Source organism: Parus major, chromosome 6, assembly GCF_001522545.3.
Source record: "Parus major isolate Abel chromosome 6, Parus_major1.1, whole genome shotgun sequence".
Taxonomy (NCBI): Eukaryota; Metazoa; Chordata; class Aves; order Passeriformes; family Paridae; genus Parus; species Parus major.
In genome coordinates this window covers 30,122,879-30,137,596 of record NC_031775.1, presented here as the reverse complement: position 1 = coordinate 30,137,596, position 14,718 = coordinate 30,122,879, and the positions used below count along the sequence as shown (strand labels likewise).

The 14,718-nt window shown below is 40.7% G+C and overlaps 2 protein-coding genes across 2 annotated transcripts; both read right to left on the bottom strand.

Annotated features, from left to right (window-relative positions):
- Nucleotides 1-614: 614 nt before the first annotated feature.
- LOC117244665 (soluble scavenger receptor cysteine-rich domain-containing protein SSC5D-like) lies at nt 615-5,127 on the bottom strand. Its single transcript, XM_033515789.1, has 4 exons — nt 5,057-5,127; nt 2,713-3,024; nt 1,029-1,463; nt 615-853 (listed from the first exon to the last, which is right to left on the bottom strand). The coding sequence occupies exons 1-4, from the start codon at nt 5,121-5,123 to the stop codon at nt 624-626; spliced, it is 1,044 nt and encodes a 347-aa protein (XP_033371680.1). The 5' UTR covers nt 5,124-5,127; the 3' UTR covers nt 615-623.
- A 3,593-nt stretch (nt 5,128-8,720) lies between these two features.
- LOC107206584 (deleted in malignant brain tumors 1 protein-like) lies at nt 8,721-14,651 on the bottom strand. Its single transcript, XM_033515788.1, has 8 exons — nt 14,582-14,651; nt 14,132-14,167; nt 13,486-13,633; nt 13,068-13,276; nt 12,213-12,385; nt 11,434-11,822; nt 10,289-10,560; nt 8,721-9,538 (listed from the first exon to the last, which is right to left on the bottom strand). Exons 1-8 carry the CDS (start codon nt 14,610-14,612, stop codon nt 9,366-9,368), a joined length of 1,431 nt encoding a protein of 476 aa, XP_033371679.1. The 5' UTR covers nt 14,613-14,651; the 3' UTR covers nt 8,721-9,365.
- Between the last annotated feature and the right edge of the window lie 67 nt (nt 14,652-14,718).

The following is a 14,718-nucleotide window of genomic DNA, read 5'->3' as shown; positions in this document are numbered from 1 at the left end:
CAGAGCTCTTTCACTCATCTGAAATGATCATCCTGACTTTGCTGTTTTAAATGCTGATTTGGGAATGTGTGTGGGCAGGGTAATCTTGTGTGCTCCCTTCCTCCCTTGCAATCCGTGCTGTAGTGGTCATCTCTTCTGACGTTGTTGTCTCTGCTGAGGTTGTCTCTGTTGAGGTGCCTGTTTTTGGCATGAGGGTTTTTTCCTTGATCTTTTGCAGTCTCATGGACATCTCTTCTAGGGAAGTAGTTCTTACAATGGCCACAGCATTTTGTATGGCAAGCAAGGCTGGATTGTCAATGCTGGTAGAGGGGGTGAAGCTCTGTCCATTCATTTCTCATAGAGTCACCAGCCCAAAATGCCCTGAGTCCCTTCCCCACCTCCCAGCTCTGTGATCCCTCTTCTCTTTGCCACCTCTCAGAGACCCCATTCCTGCAGGCCAGGAGAGACTGTTGTGCTCTCTCTGTGCAAACAGGGCTTTTGCTTGGCACACACTCAGCCCACCAGGCAATAGAAAACACTAAGGTTCCTGTTTTGCCCCACATTTACCAAGACAGGTCAGCATGGCTGCTTCAAAGGGATGGCACCAAAATTCTCCAGTGGGAAATGCCCCAGGGGTTACTCAGTTAAAAGTTGAGGAGCACTAAGAAGACCAGTGAGCAAGAGATGACAGGGTTACCTGGTGTGCTCCCCTCTCCTCCCACAGTTGTTTCCTCTGAGGTGGTAATCAATGGTGAGGTTATCATCTTTGTGGATGTGGACATCTCTGCTGAGGTGGACACCTCTGGTGTGGCACTGGATGGTGCTGTGGTGGAAGGATATATTGGGCTGGATGTGTCTGCTAAGGAGCTCATTACTGCAATGACAATGGACATGGGAATGGACATGAAAAGCAGAGCTGGACAATTAATGGGGAAGAGAGAGTGGAACTTTGTCCTTTCATTTTGGGAGTCTCCCTGCAGTGCAGTCAGGTCTGGGAAGGAAGTCCAGGGGCACTAGAGAGAACAAGGAGTGATAGTGGGCAGGGTTACCTGTTTTGCCCTCGTCTGCTTTGGTGTCTGATCTCACTGTGGTGATCATATCAGGCAGTGGTAGGGCAGTGGATGACATTGCCAACTCTGGTGAAGTGGACATCTCTCCTGGGGATGTCATTAGCCTTGTGTTGGTTGTAACCTCTAAGGTTGTCATTGGCACTGTGGTGGCCATCTCCAGTAGGAAGGGTGTCTCTTCTCTGGGGGTTGATGGCACCGTGGTGGCTGTCTGCAGTGGGGGTGTCACCTCCCCTGTGTTGGTTGTTAATTCAGTTGTGGCCATCTCCCTCAGGAATGCCTTCTCCTCCGGGAGGACTGTTGATGCTGACACTGATGTCTCTCTCAGAGATGTTGATTGTGTGAATGTTGTCCCTTCTATGGAGGTTGTCTCCAGTGTTGAGGCTGTTGTATCTGTTGGTGTTAGATCAGAGTCGTCTGTGAAAAAAGGAGAAAAATGCCCCACATGTGAGCACCGTGCAATGGGTACATCTGTGTGATGGCTACAGGCCCAGTTCCTCTAGGATGAAGTGAAATCAAGAGCAGTTACTCTGATGGCATAGTCTATCTTGTCTGGGGTCAATGGAGAGAATGAAAGTGGTTAACAACCAATTTAATATTTCTCTTGGACACTGTATTTCCAGATGGTAAGCAGGGTGTGGCATCTGCTCCCAGCCCCGGGACACCACAGCCCAGGCACAGCCCAAGATTCTACAGCTCCTGGCATGGAGAGGGGAGCTTTGGGGCTACTGGCAGAAGAAAGGCTTGAACTTGTCACCATCATGAATGATCTTCTGCAGAGGATCAGGACATCCCCAGGAACAGCCTGGGTCTTGGGATGGTGCTCGGTGCAAGGGAAGGAGTGGACCAGGCTGAACAATCTGTTGAATACATCCAGCCTGTAGAAGGCCCTGGAGCAATGAATGCAAGCAAGAAATAAATGGCATTTAAAAAAGCTCTGAACACATCACACATAGATTAATAGAGGTATTGTAGCAATTTTTACTTTTTTCTCCTAAGTGAAAAACACTGGTGTAGTTAGCACTTCATTCTAGCATGGATTCAGCTCTCCAGGCTCTTGCTTTCTAAGGAAATGTGGAAAATTGCAATATAGATATAAAACATCTGAACAATACGTTGTCATCAGCCATGTCTTGGTTCATGATGATCTGTTGTTAATACATGAGAAAATAAGATACAAATAACCCACATTCTCCTAAAAATAATGGAAAAGTAAAATGAACACAGCAAGGTGAAAGAGTACTCAAAATGGATGGATATTTGCAGAGGAAAGAGGCATTAATGGGCCTAAACAAAGGAAGACTTGAAAAACATGGAAACAATCCAAAGTGAATTGTGAGCTATGACAATCTGACCTGTGATTGTGAAATTATTATTGCCCATAATGAATCCATTGAGAGTTCACCTAACCCCATTCTTCCATGATAAACTTCACCTATCAGACACAGCTTTGCCTCTAATTTTGAATTGTTTCCTTATTGCCACCACCAGGTGATTAGATGGAATAATTTTCTGCGTATCTGCAATGTATATCTGATCCTTGGGGTTTTTAATTGCTTTCCATGGGCGAGCAAGCGCAGTTTGACTGTAGTGAGAAAAACACGAGTCCATGCTGGTTCTGCAGGGTCAGCAGAGTGAAAGAACAGGGAAGAAAATGTGGGAGTACCTGAACAGACAACAGAAGCATCTTCATTGTGATCACAGTTGTGGATCCTCCATCCCGTGTGATTGCAGCGCAGCAAGGACACCTCATCTCCGCTGCACCTCACGTTGTCCAGCACGATGGGACCCGAGCCTTGCCCAAAGTAGGCACTTCCTAGAGCTGCAATGGCCTTGCCACATCCCAGCTGCCTGCACACAACCTGGGCATCTGCGAGGTCCCAGAAGTCATCACAAACTGTCCCCGACTGTCCTCTGTAATAGATCTCAACACGACCTTCGCATGGGTGCCTTCCGTTCACCAGCTGGACATACGGAGCTTTGGGAGAGAGGGCATGAGCACAAAACAGTCAGGAAAATGAGCTGGAAGGGACTGGAAGGAGTGACTGTTCTGCTTTCTTCCCCTGTTGCTCCTAGAATTTGTTGCCCAGCCCAGTATTAAGTGCCTGTGAGGACAGAGGTGATTTATACCTTTTTTATTCCTCTCTTCCAGATCTCAAAATCACGTATATTTTATGCAAGATCCCTACAGTAAAGTTAGGCAGCAGACTAAGCAAAAATGATTTAAGCAAGAAAATAAATTTTTGAGACATGTTTAAGGACTTAGAGTCCACACATCACCAAATCCTATAGCTTATAAGAGTGACTTTAGTGGAAGAATTCCACCAAATGTTCTACAGAATGGATGATGGTCCCAACAGGATTATAAAGATTTCAATATTTCAGTGGCATTCTTACATACCAGCAAAATGTTATTACATTTTGAAATAAAGAAATAAACCTTTATTTAAACCTATCATGTATACAGCTGATTATTGCAGTCATTCAGGTAAAGCCCATCTGCTTTTCAGTTTTATATGTCTTGTTTAGACATTCTGGTGTGACCAGCATGAAAATCCTGATTTTAGAGATCCATTTTTGGTGAAGAAGTTTATTAAAGTCTTTATTACCAAGTGTAAGCAAGCAAATAAACGTTGCAATTTTGGATTTGCAGTATTTACACTCTAGAAATCAAAACATTCAGCTGCACTTGCTATATTTTACTTTGCTGCCAAGTACATATTTACCTTGTTATTAAGTACTAAGTCATCCACAGCAAAACAAATCTTAAAAGTTCACAGCTCCAGGATTTCTTCACTGCACCTAATTCTTTGCTATAGAGCTAGAAGTACAGTCAAGATGGTGACCAATCTAAATTTGCCCTGATTTGTATGACTTTCAAAGGGCAAAGCTATAAAAGTGGTCCTTGACTTATATCTGACTTGTTCCTGCAAATATCTACTTGAACACACACATTTTTGAGCCCTACTCACAGGGTTCTTGAGAAGTGAAACAGCAAACCTGGCAAAAAGTCAGAGTGGGATTTGGAAAGTAAAGCCAACCTAAACCAGTTTTATTTGCTTTCATTCAAGGCCTGTCATCACTGTGAGAGCATAACCATCAGCTGGGGATGAAATTGGAGAGGCTGAATCCTGCCTCACACTTCAAAGGTATCAAAAAGACAAAAGCCTGTGATTATACAAATACAGCAAATACTCTGTTCTGGGACACAGAGGCAGAGAGCAGAGAGAAGAACTAGAGCAGCCAAAGTGAGATGATTTATGACCAGAAAAGCAGGAGACAGATGAGAGAATTGATGAGGTGAATGGTGGCAATATAAATTATCACCATGAAGCTTAAATAACTCATTAGAAAAGTCATCAGCAGTTATTCTAAGATATACACAGAACTATTAACTCAATCATCCAAACCACTCAGGAGATAGAAAGTAATCATGGAAGGAAAAATTCTATAACTATAAAAAAAATTGAACTAAAAGTATTTAATCTCTCATAGTTTTTAGATGTCCATCATTTAAATACAGTGCCAGAGTGTGAAAACTTCATGTTATATTCTGTAAAATTGTACATAATACCAAGAAGAACCAAATAATACAAGAAATATTAAATATATAGCATATGTGTGCACACATATACTCTGGAATAAATACACATTGAAAATAAGTAAAGAAATAAATCTTTCCATAGTTTTTAGATCAGATTTCTGGAACTGGAAGAATCCTTCATGACATAATCACAGACACAATTCTTGCAATGATATAAGGCACTGAGTAGGACCCTGTGGCAGCAAAATGAACTCCACAAAATGGTTCAAATCATTATCATCCACCCTGATGATTAGTTCATAATTGTACTAGAACAAAACTGCTATTTCATCCAATTCCCCCTTTATTCTATTGCCCAAACCAATACCAGCCTGAATATAATTTCTGCTCTTGGAATCAACAGAGAGGATTCCAAGCAGTCTTTATCATTTTTTTATGTGTCCTGGAACAAGTCTAAGTGTTTTACCTGTTTTTGCCTCCAGAACTGCTGGACCTAGCAAGAGTAAGCATGTTAAAATCATAGTGGTACCCATCTCAGCAGGTGCTGTTGGTAAAAAGGACCTCACAATATATAGCCTCTATTTCTGAAGGGGAGTGGCTCTACAGGTCCCTTTTTTTACAGCAGAACAATAAAGCAACCACAGTCCTCTGATCTAGAACAAACATATGTTTGATTTGTTATTTAATATTTTGTAACTTCCTGGGTTTTGCAGAAAGACAATATCTCAAGAGTAACATTTTCCATTGCCTGGAAGGAACTATTTATGCTACCATAGGTTTCACAATCATCTCACTGTACCAAAAAAAAGAGAGCTCCTGTCCAAAGATACCTTTCCAATCTGGCTGATGCATCTCAGCACTTTTCTTTCCTGAGGAGGTTCCTGGTCAGGTATTGGGATGTGAGTGGAATCTTGAAACTTAAATGGGTTTATTCCAGCAAAGTAGGATGAGACCCTTGCCAACTGATGGGGCAGATCTCCTTGGGGAGCCATGAATGTCCTAAAGCTTCAGCAGCCTTTAAATAAAATTAGATCAGACCAGGTGGGCCTATTTAAGAATGACTGGGGGGGGTCTCTGAAGAACCTTGCAGCTGAAGTCAACAGCTCCAGTCCCAGCTGGACTAAAAAGAAATATTTAAATATATTAATTTAAATTATTAAATTTAATATATTAATCTACTAATATATTAATCTACCAATATCTTAATTAATATATTAATTTAATTTGTTAAATTAAATTATTTAATATTTAAATATAAAAAAAAAAAAAACCAACACTTTATTTTGGGGCACATTTAAGTTCAAGCCAAAATTCCAGTCAAAATTCACTGACAGACAGGTTGCAGAGAAGTGTCAAAGAATCAGGGTCAACTGATAACTTTTTGTGCAAACATTGTGGAAAAAATCAATGGATTTTAAGCATAGTGAAGGAAATTACATTTCCTGAAACTAATTTTATTCTGAAATTTCATTTGATCCTTTGAACAAAAAAATCAGGGAAAAAAGTTCTGATTTCTTCAGATTAAGAAAACGTCTTAATATATTCCTTGTTTAATTTTACGTAGTCACAGTGACAGCTGTATCATTATTTGAAGAACGAATTCAAGGGTTTTCCACAACATGAAAAAATGGTTTATTCTCATTCATCAATCTCTTGCCAGGGTGGTTACTTTCCTCTGTTTCAGTGTTTCTAACAATTTAACAAGAAAATCTGATGATCATCCTAACACTGAAGAGTCAGAATATTGTTTTCCATCTCATCCCTACCTCCACAGCCATCATGTCTTGCATGGAATTATCACCAGTTAAACGTGTTGCCATATACCAATTTATTGCCTTCAGGGACAGTCATCAAGCAGGAAGAACAAAGCCCAGGGGGAAAAGAGAATGATCTAAAACATCTCTCCACAAAGGCCAATATCATTGGAATGGAAGAAGGAAGTGAAAAATAAGAGGCCAAAGATAACTTTGGAAGCCTCGAAAGTGAGCATTCAGAATGGTAAATATATTTCTTCTTTATCCAAACAAGCACATTTGCACATGAATGAGGATATGTACACAACACCTGGCATTCACTATTCATATTCTGGTTTTGACACCTTGACAAGAATGAGAAATCCAATGTATTTGACTTGCCAATCAAACCCTGCAGTCAGTGAAGCAAGAGTGAGTGATGGATCAAACTCCTGTAACAACTGAAAGAGGGTGAGGAGGAAGGGGAACACAAAAGGGATTCCCAGCTTGTTCAAGTGTAAGAAAAAAAGTCTTCAGCTGCCCAGGTAAAAAATGAAGACTGATTGTTTGATTGATTAGTTCTTCATTACCTTCTTCATTAATAAATTATTAATTTTAAATATCTAGATATTTCTAGAGATCTTTATTACCAATCTCTGCACAATGGAAATAGATAAATAATTTGTTTTAATTAACCTTAGTTAATTAATGCAAATACCATACAGTATTTCACCCTTCCCACTGGCTGGGTAAATCTCTTGCAGTAACACATTTTTGTTGTCAAGGTCTTCTTGTACAGCTTAAGGTATTTCCCAGCACATCACTCTGAATAAAGCCACATTGAGCTTTGAAAACAGTTTTTTCTGCTGCTGATAATTGTGAGGGCACTTTGCAAACATACTGGGATTTTAAATGTAAGAATGGAAACCACTGAAAGGACAAACAAGATTAATCAGCTTTCACCCATGACTGTAGGAAACTATCTGCACTGGAATAAGGATAATAATAAAGATATCCACAGACTTCTCCACAGAGGAATGATAGTCTGAATCCAGGCAGGAAGGTTTATGGCAGAGAGATCATTCACCAGGCACATGACCCTTTCCTCATCATCAAACCCAGTTTTCTTGAATCCTGCATTTCTGTAATGCTTGTGGATCAAAGGAGACAAAAGGAAACGAGGAGGAGTCTGAGACATCTGTTGCCTGAACAGATGACAATGCTTTCTGCAGCAATATTTAATATGGAAACCAGTGAACTTGGTAATTCCACCTTGCATTTTTACCCAGCCTTGGTATTTCTCCACTTGGGAGCCCTGGCACAGACATGCTATGGGAGAACTCAGCTCTGAACAGCACAGAGATGGGTGAAGATTGGAGACTCCAGGATCTAGGCCTGGGATATTTCTGCTTGTCTGGTGAAAATAAAATTGAGAGAATAGGAGAAGTGGAAAAAAGTGCCATCAAGCTTTACCCTGAAAGATGGTGTGGTAGCAACACCACAGCAGCAGGGCCACAGCAGGAACAGGGGAAGGAGAATACAGCAGGTCTGGGAAGAGCAGAGGGGAAGGTCCTACTCTACAGAGTTAGGAAATGTCCAAGAGAGTCCTTGCTGTGCTGAGCATATGGCTGGATTGCTCTGAGCCTGGACAATCTCTGTCCAGAGAACAGAAGAAGGCAAGTCAGCCTCCCGAGGTGCCCTGCCCTCCAAAGGTGGCTGGAGAGTGGGGAGGAGGACCCTAAATCTTTGTTCCTCAAGTGTGGGAAAAACCTCTGCAGTGCCAGTCTGTACTTGTGTGATCCCTTTTTCACATCACAGAGAGGTGATGAGGGGCCTGCCTGGAATCACGAGAAGGCAGCTTGAGGGAACAAATGGTGCAGGCTGTGGGGCTGGTTCCTGTCAGAGCTGCCCTTATCCTCCTTGTCAGGTCAGGATGTCACACCAAGAGTACAGTGAGAGCTTCCTCACACGTCACCGCGTTGGCTCACCTCGCACATCTGACCTTGCTCGGTTCCAAATGAACTTACCTCTTTCACAGCTGGCTGGGAAACAGGAAAGTCTCAAGAGGGGCATTTCTCAATCAATACCAGTGACCTTTCCACCTGTATTAAGTAGCTTCTTCCAAACAAATTCTTCCTTTTTTTATTGTTTTTTATTTTGTTTTCGCATGGGGATGAGACAGGTCACACTTCCTTATGGGAACTTAATGCACATTCTCTCCCTCCCAACAATTCCAGGTGTAGAAACGTGTGAGAGCAAGAGCAGGAATCATTGCTTGGCAAAGTCACTTTGTCAGGAGCCACACTCCCCAACCCAACAATGTGTTAGCCATGAGTTCACACACACAAGTGGGATGTTTGCAAGTACGCACACAAAAAAGTATTGCTCAAAAAAACATTTTCTTTCCTTCTTTTTTTAATTACACATTTATGTAATGAGATTATATTCGTTCTCTGTACAAAATCTTATAAATGGCCTACATTTACGTAGAGAAATATGAATTTTGGAAGAACCATACTGCCCAAAGTCAGGAACGCTGTACAGCAATAATTCCTCACCTGCAGCCCCTGAGCCTATTTGTTTATGGCCCATTATTGAGATTTTTTTTACTGCAAAGAGACATTTTTCTTGTACTACTTCTCAGTGTATCTTATGGTGCAACACAAGTGTTTCATCTGCATATCAGCAAGGGCCAAATAAGTCAGTTCTCATTTCTCAAGTCACCTATTTCAGTCTTCTCAGACACTCAATGAGTTCAGTGGAAAAGCTTTGAAATGTCCAGCACTGAAGATGCTTTTTTGGATGCTGGGATGAAAGGTTAATCCTTCTTTACACCTGAGGTGTATTTGGACTAGATTTTAAAATCAGATTGCTTTATAAATTCAGTTCATGGTGACATCAGGTGTAATCTTGATTCTTCAGACATGGTCTGAATGGTGGAATAGTCAAGTAAGAGTTGCCCTTCACACTGATTGCAAATCCAAATAATGAAGCAGGTGGCTGGTGAAAGTATCCTTCCACCCCCATGTCTGGAGCTGCCTCTCACATTTTCTGGTATGGGATGGCCTTCTGCAGTTTCTTCTTCAAAAGAAATCCTCCTGCTGTGAGAACAGCAGCTAGCAGCACCAGGGTGGTCACAGCCAGGGGAATGTGGGAGCTGCCAGCAGGAACTGAGCTCAGAGTCTTCCCTTTTGCCTGGATGTCAGAGGCCAGCTCTGTGCATAAAAGAGGCAGAGAGAAACTTACTTTCTTTTTTTTGTTTTCTTTTTCTTTTTTTTCTGAGCTAGTTAATTGCAAAGATAATTAGGCAAAGAGAATTTGAGTTAAAAAGCTCTATCTGTATCTGATGAGAAAACTGCATGTTATTTCACAAGTGGTTCTGGGGCCATGCGAAACAAGAAAAGATTGTGGCATTAAAAAGAAAACAAGAAAAGACTGTGGCTAATTAAAGGAATTAAAGAGAAACTGAGAGTCTGTAATGGTTACACTCAAAGACCTTAAGATGTTGCTTTCTGGTAGTGGAAACAGCAGCTACAGGATGCTGAGAAACATTTCCAAGAGAACCTAGAGATTGACTATAAATAAATAATAGACATGCAAATCAGGCACACACAGCTTTAGAAATTTAATATTAATACAATTAATATTACTTATATTAATATAATTAATATAAATCCAGCAGGGAGATTCTCATCCCTCTTCCCACAGAACTGAATCAATTCCCATTTGATATGTGCAGGACAAAGAATGGATCTAAACTATGATAGAAAGGAAAGCTTGTAAATCTAATAGAACTATTTCACATATATATATATATAAAAAATGATAATCCTCCATAAGAATTAAAGCAGAATTGTAAATAAACCAGCAAAGACACATATCAGAGCTGGATTTCATGTCTGAACTGAAATGCAAACAGACAGTAACACACAGAGTCTTACGTTAATAAAGATATTTAAACTTACCAATGTTCCTGTTCTCAGCGTGAGCTTCCCGAAGCTGCACTGGTCCAATAACAACATTCACTTGTTTGTGGGAAGAATATGCATTCCTCTTGAGCCTGCTAACACAGCCTTGATAGCAGCGGGAGGAGTAGTCGTGGTACCTGCACACCACCAGCTGACACTGCAGGAAAACTGATGGGAATCGGTTCACGAAGGAGAAAGCGCTAAACCCAAACCGAGCGACATCGCTGCGTGGCGAGGGGAAAAGAGAGTAGGTAGGATCACTAGCACACCTGGAAAGATATAAAATCAACAGATTAGCTGCTAACTCACAGCTTCTCTTGAGTAGAAGCACTATTACATGCTCTCTTTGCAATAAGTTTCAAGGTTAAATATAAAACCGGGAAGTAAAAGAGAAATCAAAAGGCTTTTTTTTTAAAAAAGGGCTTTTAGCAAGAAGAGAAATTACTAAATGTACACAGCACAGAAATTTTATAGCTTAACATGTTCTATGTAAACATGAGTAGCTGAAAAATGGTTCGTGGTTCTGCTGGGTTCTGTGCTTCAGGTGAGAGCCTATTATGCATTTGCAAACAGGATTAACTGTTTGAGAAGAGGACCCTGCTGTAGAAAGTTCCCCTTTCTCCTCTGGAATCATAAAACTAATTTTAATACACCTCCTTCGTTTTGTTTTTTTTTCTTTTTTAATTAACATTCTCTTTAGTGCTTCAATGTACTTTGCTGTAAAATGAGGCAAAGTGGTTTAGGTTTCTAGTATGTAAGAAAAAGTTAAAGAATTCCTCTACTTTTTGAGTAGACAGTTTTGTATTCCAGTTATGATGCTGTAAAATTTATGATGTACAGAAATGTAGAGCCATGGACATCCCTCCTTTTCATACATCTATTTCAGAAACAAAGTCAGACCTCAATTTCCTCACTGCCTCCTTGAGTGAAATCTCAGTGCTTGACTGCAACTTCTGAATGATATTTTTCTGTCATTCTGAATTTTATTCAGGCTTTGCCAAAAAATTGTTCTTACAAGAATATTTGCCCTGAGAATTACAACCAATGTACACTGGTCCTAAATCACCTCATTTCACCAATTAAGCTCTTTTAGAACTACACACAGAGACAGTTTTAAATTAATTTTTTTACAAGGTTCTTACCCACTTTTGGTCAATTCATAGCCCAGTGTTCTAAAATCACTAGAATTAGGCGATGCCACGCATGTGTCCACAAACACCGTCAGATTTTGGTCAGAGCTGTGAAGAGAAGCCTGGAGGAACAAATTCTGATTCATGTCAACATAGTATGGGAAGTCATGCACTGGCCACTGGAAAGATGAGGAGTTGTAGAAGGTCAGGTTCACGTCGTATCTGCCATACTGGGTTTTGTTGACATCGGTGACCTCATCAGCAATGTACATCACTTGAACCCAGGTGTTCTGCAGCATTTTGCAGCTGATGTGCAAGTGGAGGTCCTTTTGCCTCTTGATGACTCCACCAGGAGCAGGCACTTTTATCACGTTGGAGTAGGTGATCATTTCGTTGTTGCCCTGTTTGACACATTAAACGAGTGTTAAAGTGCCACATGTGGTCATGCTCACTGTAAATACTGAGTATTATGAACTTCTGTATGTGCCAGGTCCTAGCAATCAGAAAGGACGTGTCACACAGAAAAATCCCAAGCAGCCAGGATGGGATTGCTCACTCAGCTCTCCCCTCTGTTTTTGTTTTCTAGAACATCATTCCAAAATAGATTGAGGGAAGGATATAGGTACCCTGGGAAGGATAAGTAAAAATATTTAACCAACTTCAGGCTCCAGAAACACATGCTCCTTTCCTGAGTTTTGCATGCCTGTGGCCTACAACACCCTTTGCAATCCATGACAATTGTCCAAATGTCTGTTAAATTCCCATGCTCTTCCAAATATCTTGACACCAACCTGTCTATATGTACCACAGTCGCTGTATAAAATATCGAATATAACCTCAGTTGATGTAATTTTTGGTCTACATGTAGAGTCTGCCAGGCTGATGCTCCCCACTGAGTAGCCCTGGGACTGGAGATAGTGTCTGTCTACCACTGCATGCATGTAGGTTGGCAAGCACAGAAGGGCTATGGGGAAAAAAATATTAATTATTAGTGATTTCAGGTACTTGATAATGCTTCCATATTGCAAGTCCAACAAATGCAATCACTGCTACCATTTAGAGAAGAGAATTCATAGGCCAAACCACTTATTTTTATGCTTGAGACTTAGATATCAGTTAGCAATAGTCACCCAAAGTAGTAGCTTTAAAAATTTCATCCTTTGAATATTTCTAGACACACAGCTAGGCCAGCTCTTAATGGAATGGGCCTGGCCTGGTGTTGGCAGTAGCTCTGCTTTGAATAGCCGGCCTTGGAAACCTCCAAAAGTCCCTTCTAACCAACATTTCTATGACTCTGTGAAAGTTTGTCCAGAAAGGTACAATAATATATATATGAATTATGATGTGATACAAAGAATACGAGTTCAGAAAATAACATAGAAAACTTCTAAAGGCAAATAAATGGAAATTTTGTAAGAAGAAAAAGTAGTTATTTTCTGAACGTGAGCAGTCAGTAATCAGTCACAAAATTCAAGTAGGAGTATCAGCTATGTGGGATTCCTTCAACAACATTAACAAATACTTATTTAGCAAAGAAAGCATTAAAAAGTTTAACTCTAGTAACATAAAAAAAAAAAAGTAAGAAAGCTTCTGAGCAAAGAAAACGTTACTGAGAGAACAGAATTACAAATAGAACAGAAATTTACTGGTGTTCTGGTCTGCTGGAAAGGACTGATACTGAGCCTGAAAACTTCCACTGGAATATCTGGAGTCACTGTAAAACCTGACAGACATGAAGTTTGAAGATGAAGTGTATGTGAGAGGAGAGCTAGAACAAATTCTTCCAAGTGAAGGAGAAGATTTGGGTGGCCCATCATAGATCTCAATATAGTCATTCTGGCATCCACCTTGCAACCTGAGGAAGAAAAGAGAATATATAAAATAATGCATTTGCTAAACCTTGGGGTTAAAATGCTGAACAAACTATATGATAGTATTCTGCACTCACACATTTCCCATGTATATTTATCATTCACTTATAGTATGGGAAATGTGTCCAGGAATTCTGGATGCAGTTGGGATTTGGAATTTTCTTATTGCCCAAGCAGAAAGTGGTTTACTTACTGAATGTTATCAAATGTGAGCGCAATGCGGAAATTGTTTGTTACATGTATTTGCCACAAACAATCTGCGTTATCTGAAGAATTCAAAGAAGGACTCTGAAATGTTCCGGAGGACTCAAAAAGTATATCACCACAAATAATTTTTTGACCTGAAGAAGGAAAGGGGAAAAAAAAATAAGGGATATAAATAATTCGTTTAGATTTACTTCTGTTCAAATAAAAATATGTTTTATATACAGAAACCATGCAACACAAGGTTAAATCTCAAAAGAAACATAATGATCATGTTCCTCTCAGGCTACAAGAGTGATGAACTCTTCAGAGAATTATGACCTGTGCTTGCAGTTATTAACTTTGTGGTCTTCAGGCACATAGGTATGAAGTAAACTGTGGTGGTCTAAATACCATAAAAGCAGAGAATGAGCAAAAGAAAATCTGTGAAATCAGCATACTCTGAAATCCACCCCCAGCACTAAAATCACCCAAACACAAAAGACCAGTGTGTAGCATATAAAGAGTTAAAACCAGTAAGGATTTTTCGCAGTGTACAATACTACGTGAATGAAACAGATCCCACTTGCAAAACAGTAATTATTACACTTCCAGGGTAATCAGAGAAATGGTAAAAAATATATAAACATATATACCTGGAGTACTTGTAACAGGGTCCGTGCTTGTGGGATCTATATGGGAAAAAGCAAAGGGGGCAGGTGAGACACTGGAGGATGAGGGAGCATGGCAAGGTTTTCTACCACCCCCGGGGATGTTGGTGCCACCCTGTCACTTGGGATATGGAGAGCCTGGGGGTCTCAGCAGAATGTTCTCATATGGTGGGATCAAGCAATGACATGATCCCACACTCATCCCAGACATTCATCTAAAGTTCAGTTGACACAGACCAGAAGGAACTTCCCCTTGCCAGAGCCTTGGCAATGCTCAAGGAATTTAAGGTTCCAAGGACTCAGTTTCAACTGCAATCTGCTGTGCTTTTTACAGGCTCTGCTCTACTCTGGAGAAGATTAAAACCCAGACTATGAGGCATTGATTGTTTCTGCAAAAACAGTGACCATAAAACCCAGGAGGGAAGTCAGACCCACCTGTAGGAGTAGAGGTGGAGGGGCTGGGCATATCTGTAGTTGTGGCAGCTGTAGGGGAGGAAAGAAAAGAGGCAGGTGAGGCCTGTTGGGTGAAGGACCATGATTGGCTTTGTCCCCAGGCTGGACATGTTGCTGCC

Bases quoted from the DNA above. Each gene is read 5' to 3' on its own strand.
- LOC117244665 (XM_033515789.1), bottom strand. From the start codon at position 5,123: ATGGGTACCACTATGATTTTAACATGCTTACTCTTGCTAGGTCCAGCA. The intron at 3,025-5,056 runs GTAAAACACTTA...TCTCTCCCAAAG, and splicing joins AGTTCTGGAGGCAAAAACAG to CTCCGTATGTCCAGCTGGTG. The intron at 854-1,028 runs GTAACCCTGCCC...TTGTCATTGCAG, and splicing joins AGCAGACGAGGGCAAAACAG to TAATGAGCTCCTTAGCAGAC.
- LOC107206584 (XM_033515788.1), bottom strand. From the start codon at position 14,612: ATGCCCAGCCCCTCCACCTCTACTCCTACAG. The intron at 13,634-14,131 runs GTATATATGTTT...TTCCTTCTTCAG, and splicing joins CCCTGTTACAAGTACTCCAG to GTCAAAAAATTATTTGTGGT. The intron at 12,386-13,067 runs GTAAATTTCTGT...TTTTCCCCATAG, and splicing joins TCCAGCAGACCAGAACACCA to CCCTTCTGTGCTTGCCAACC.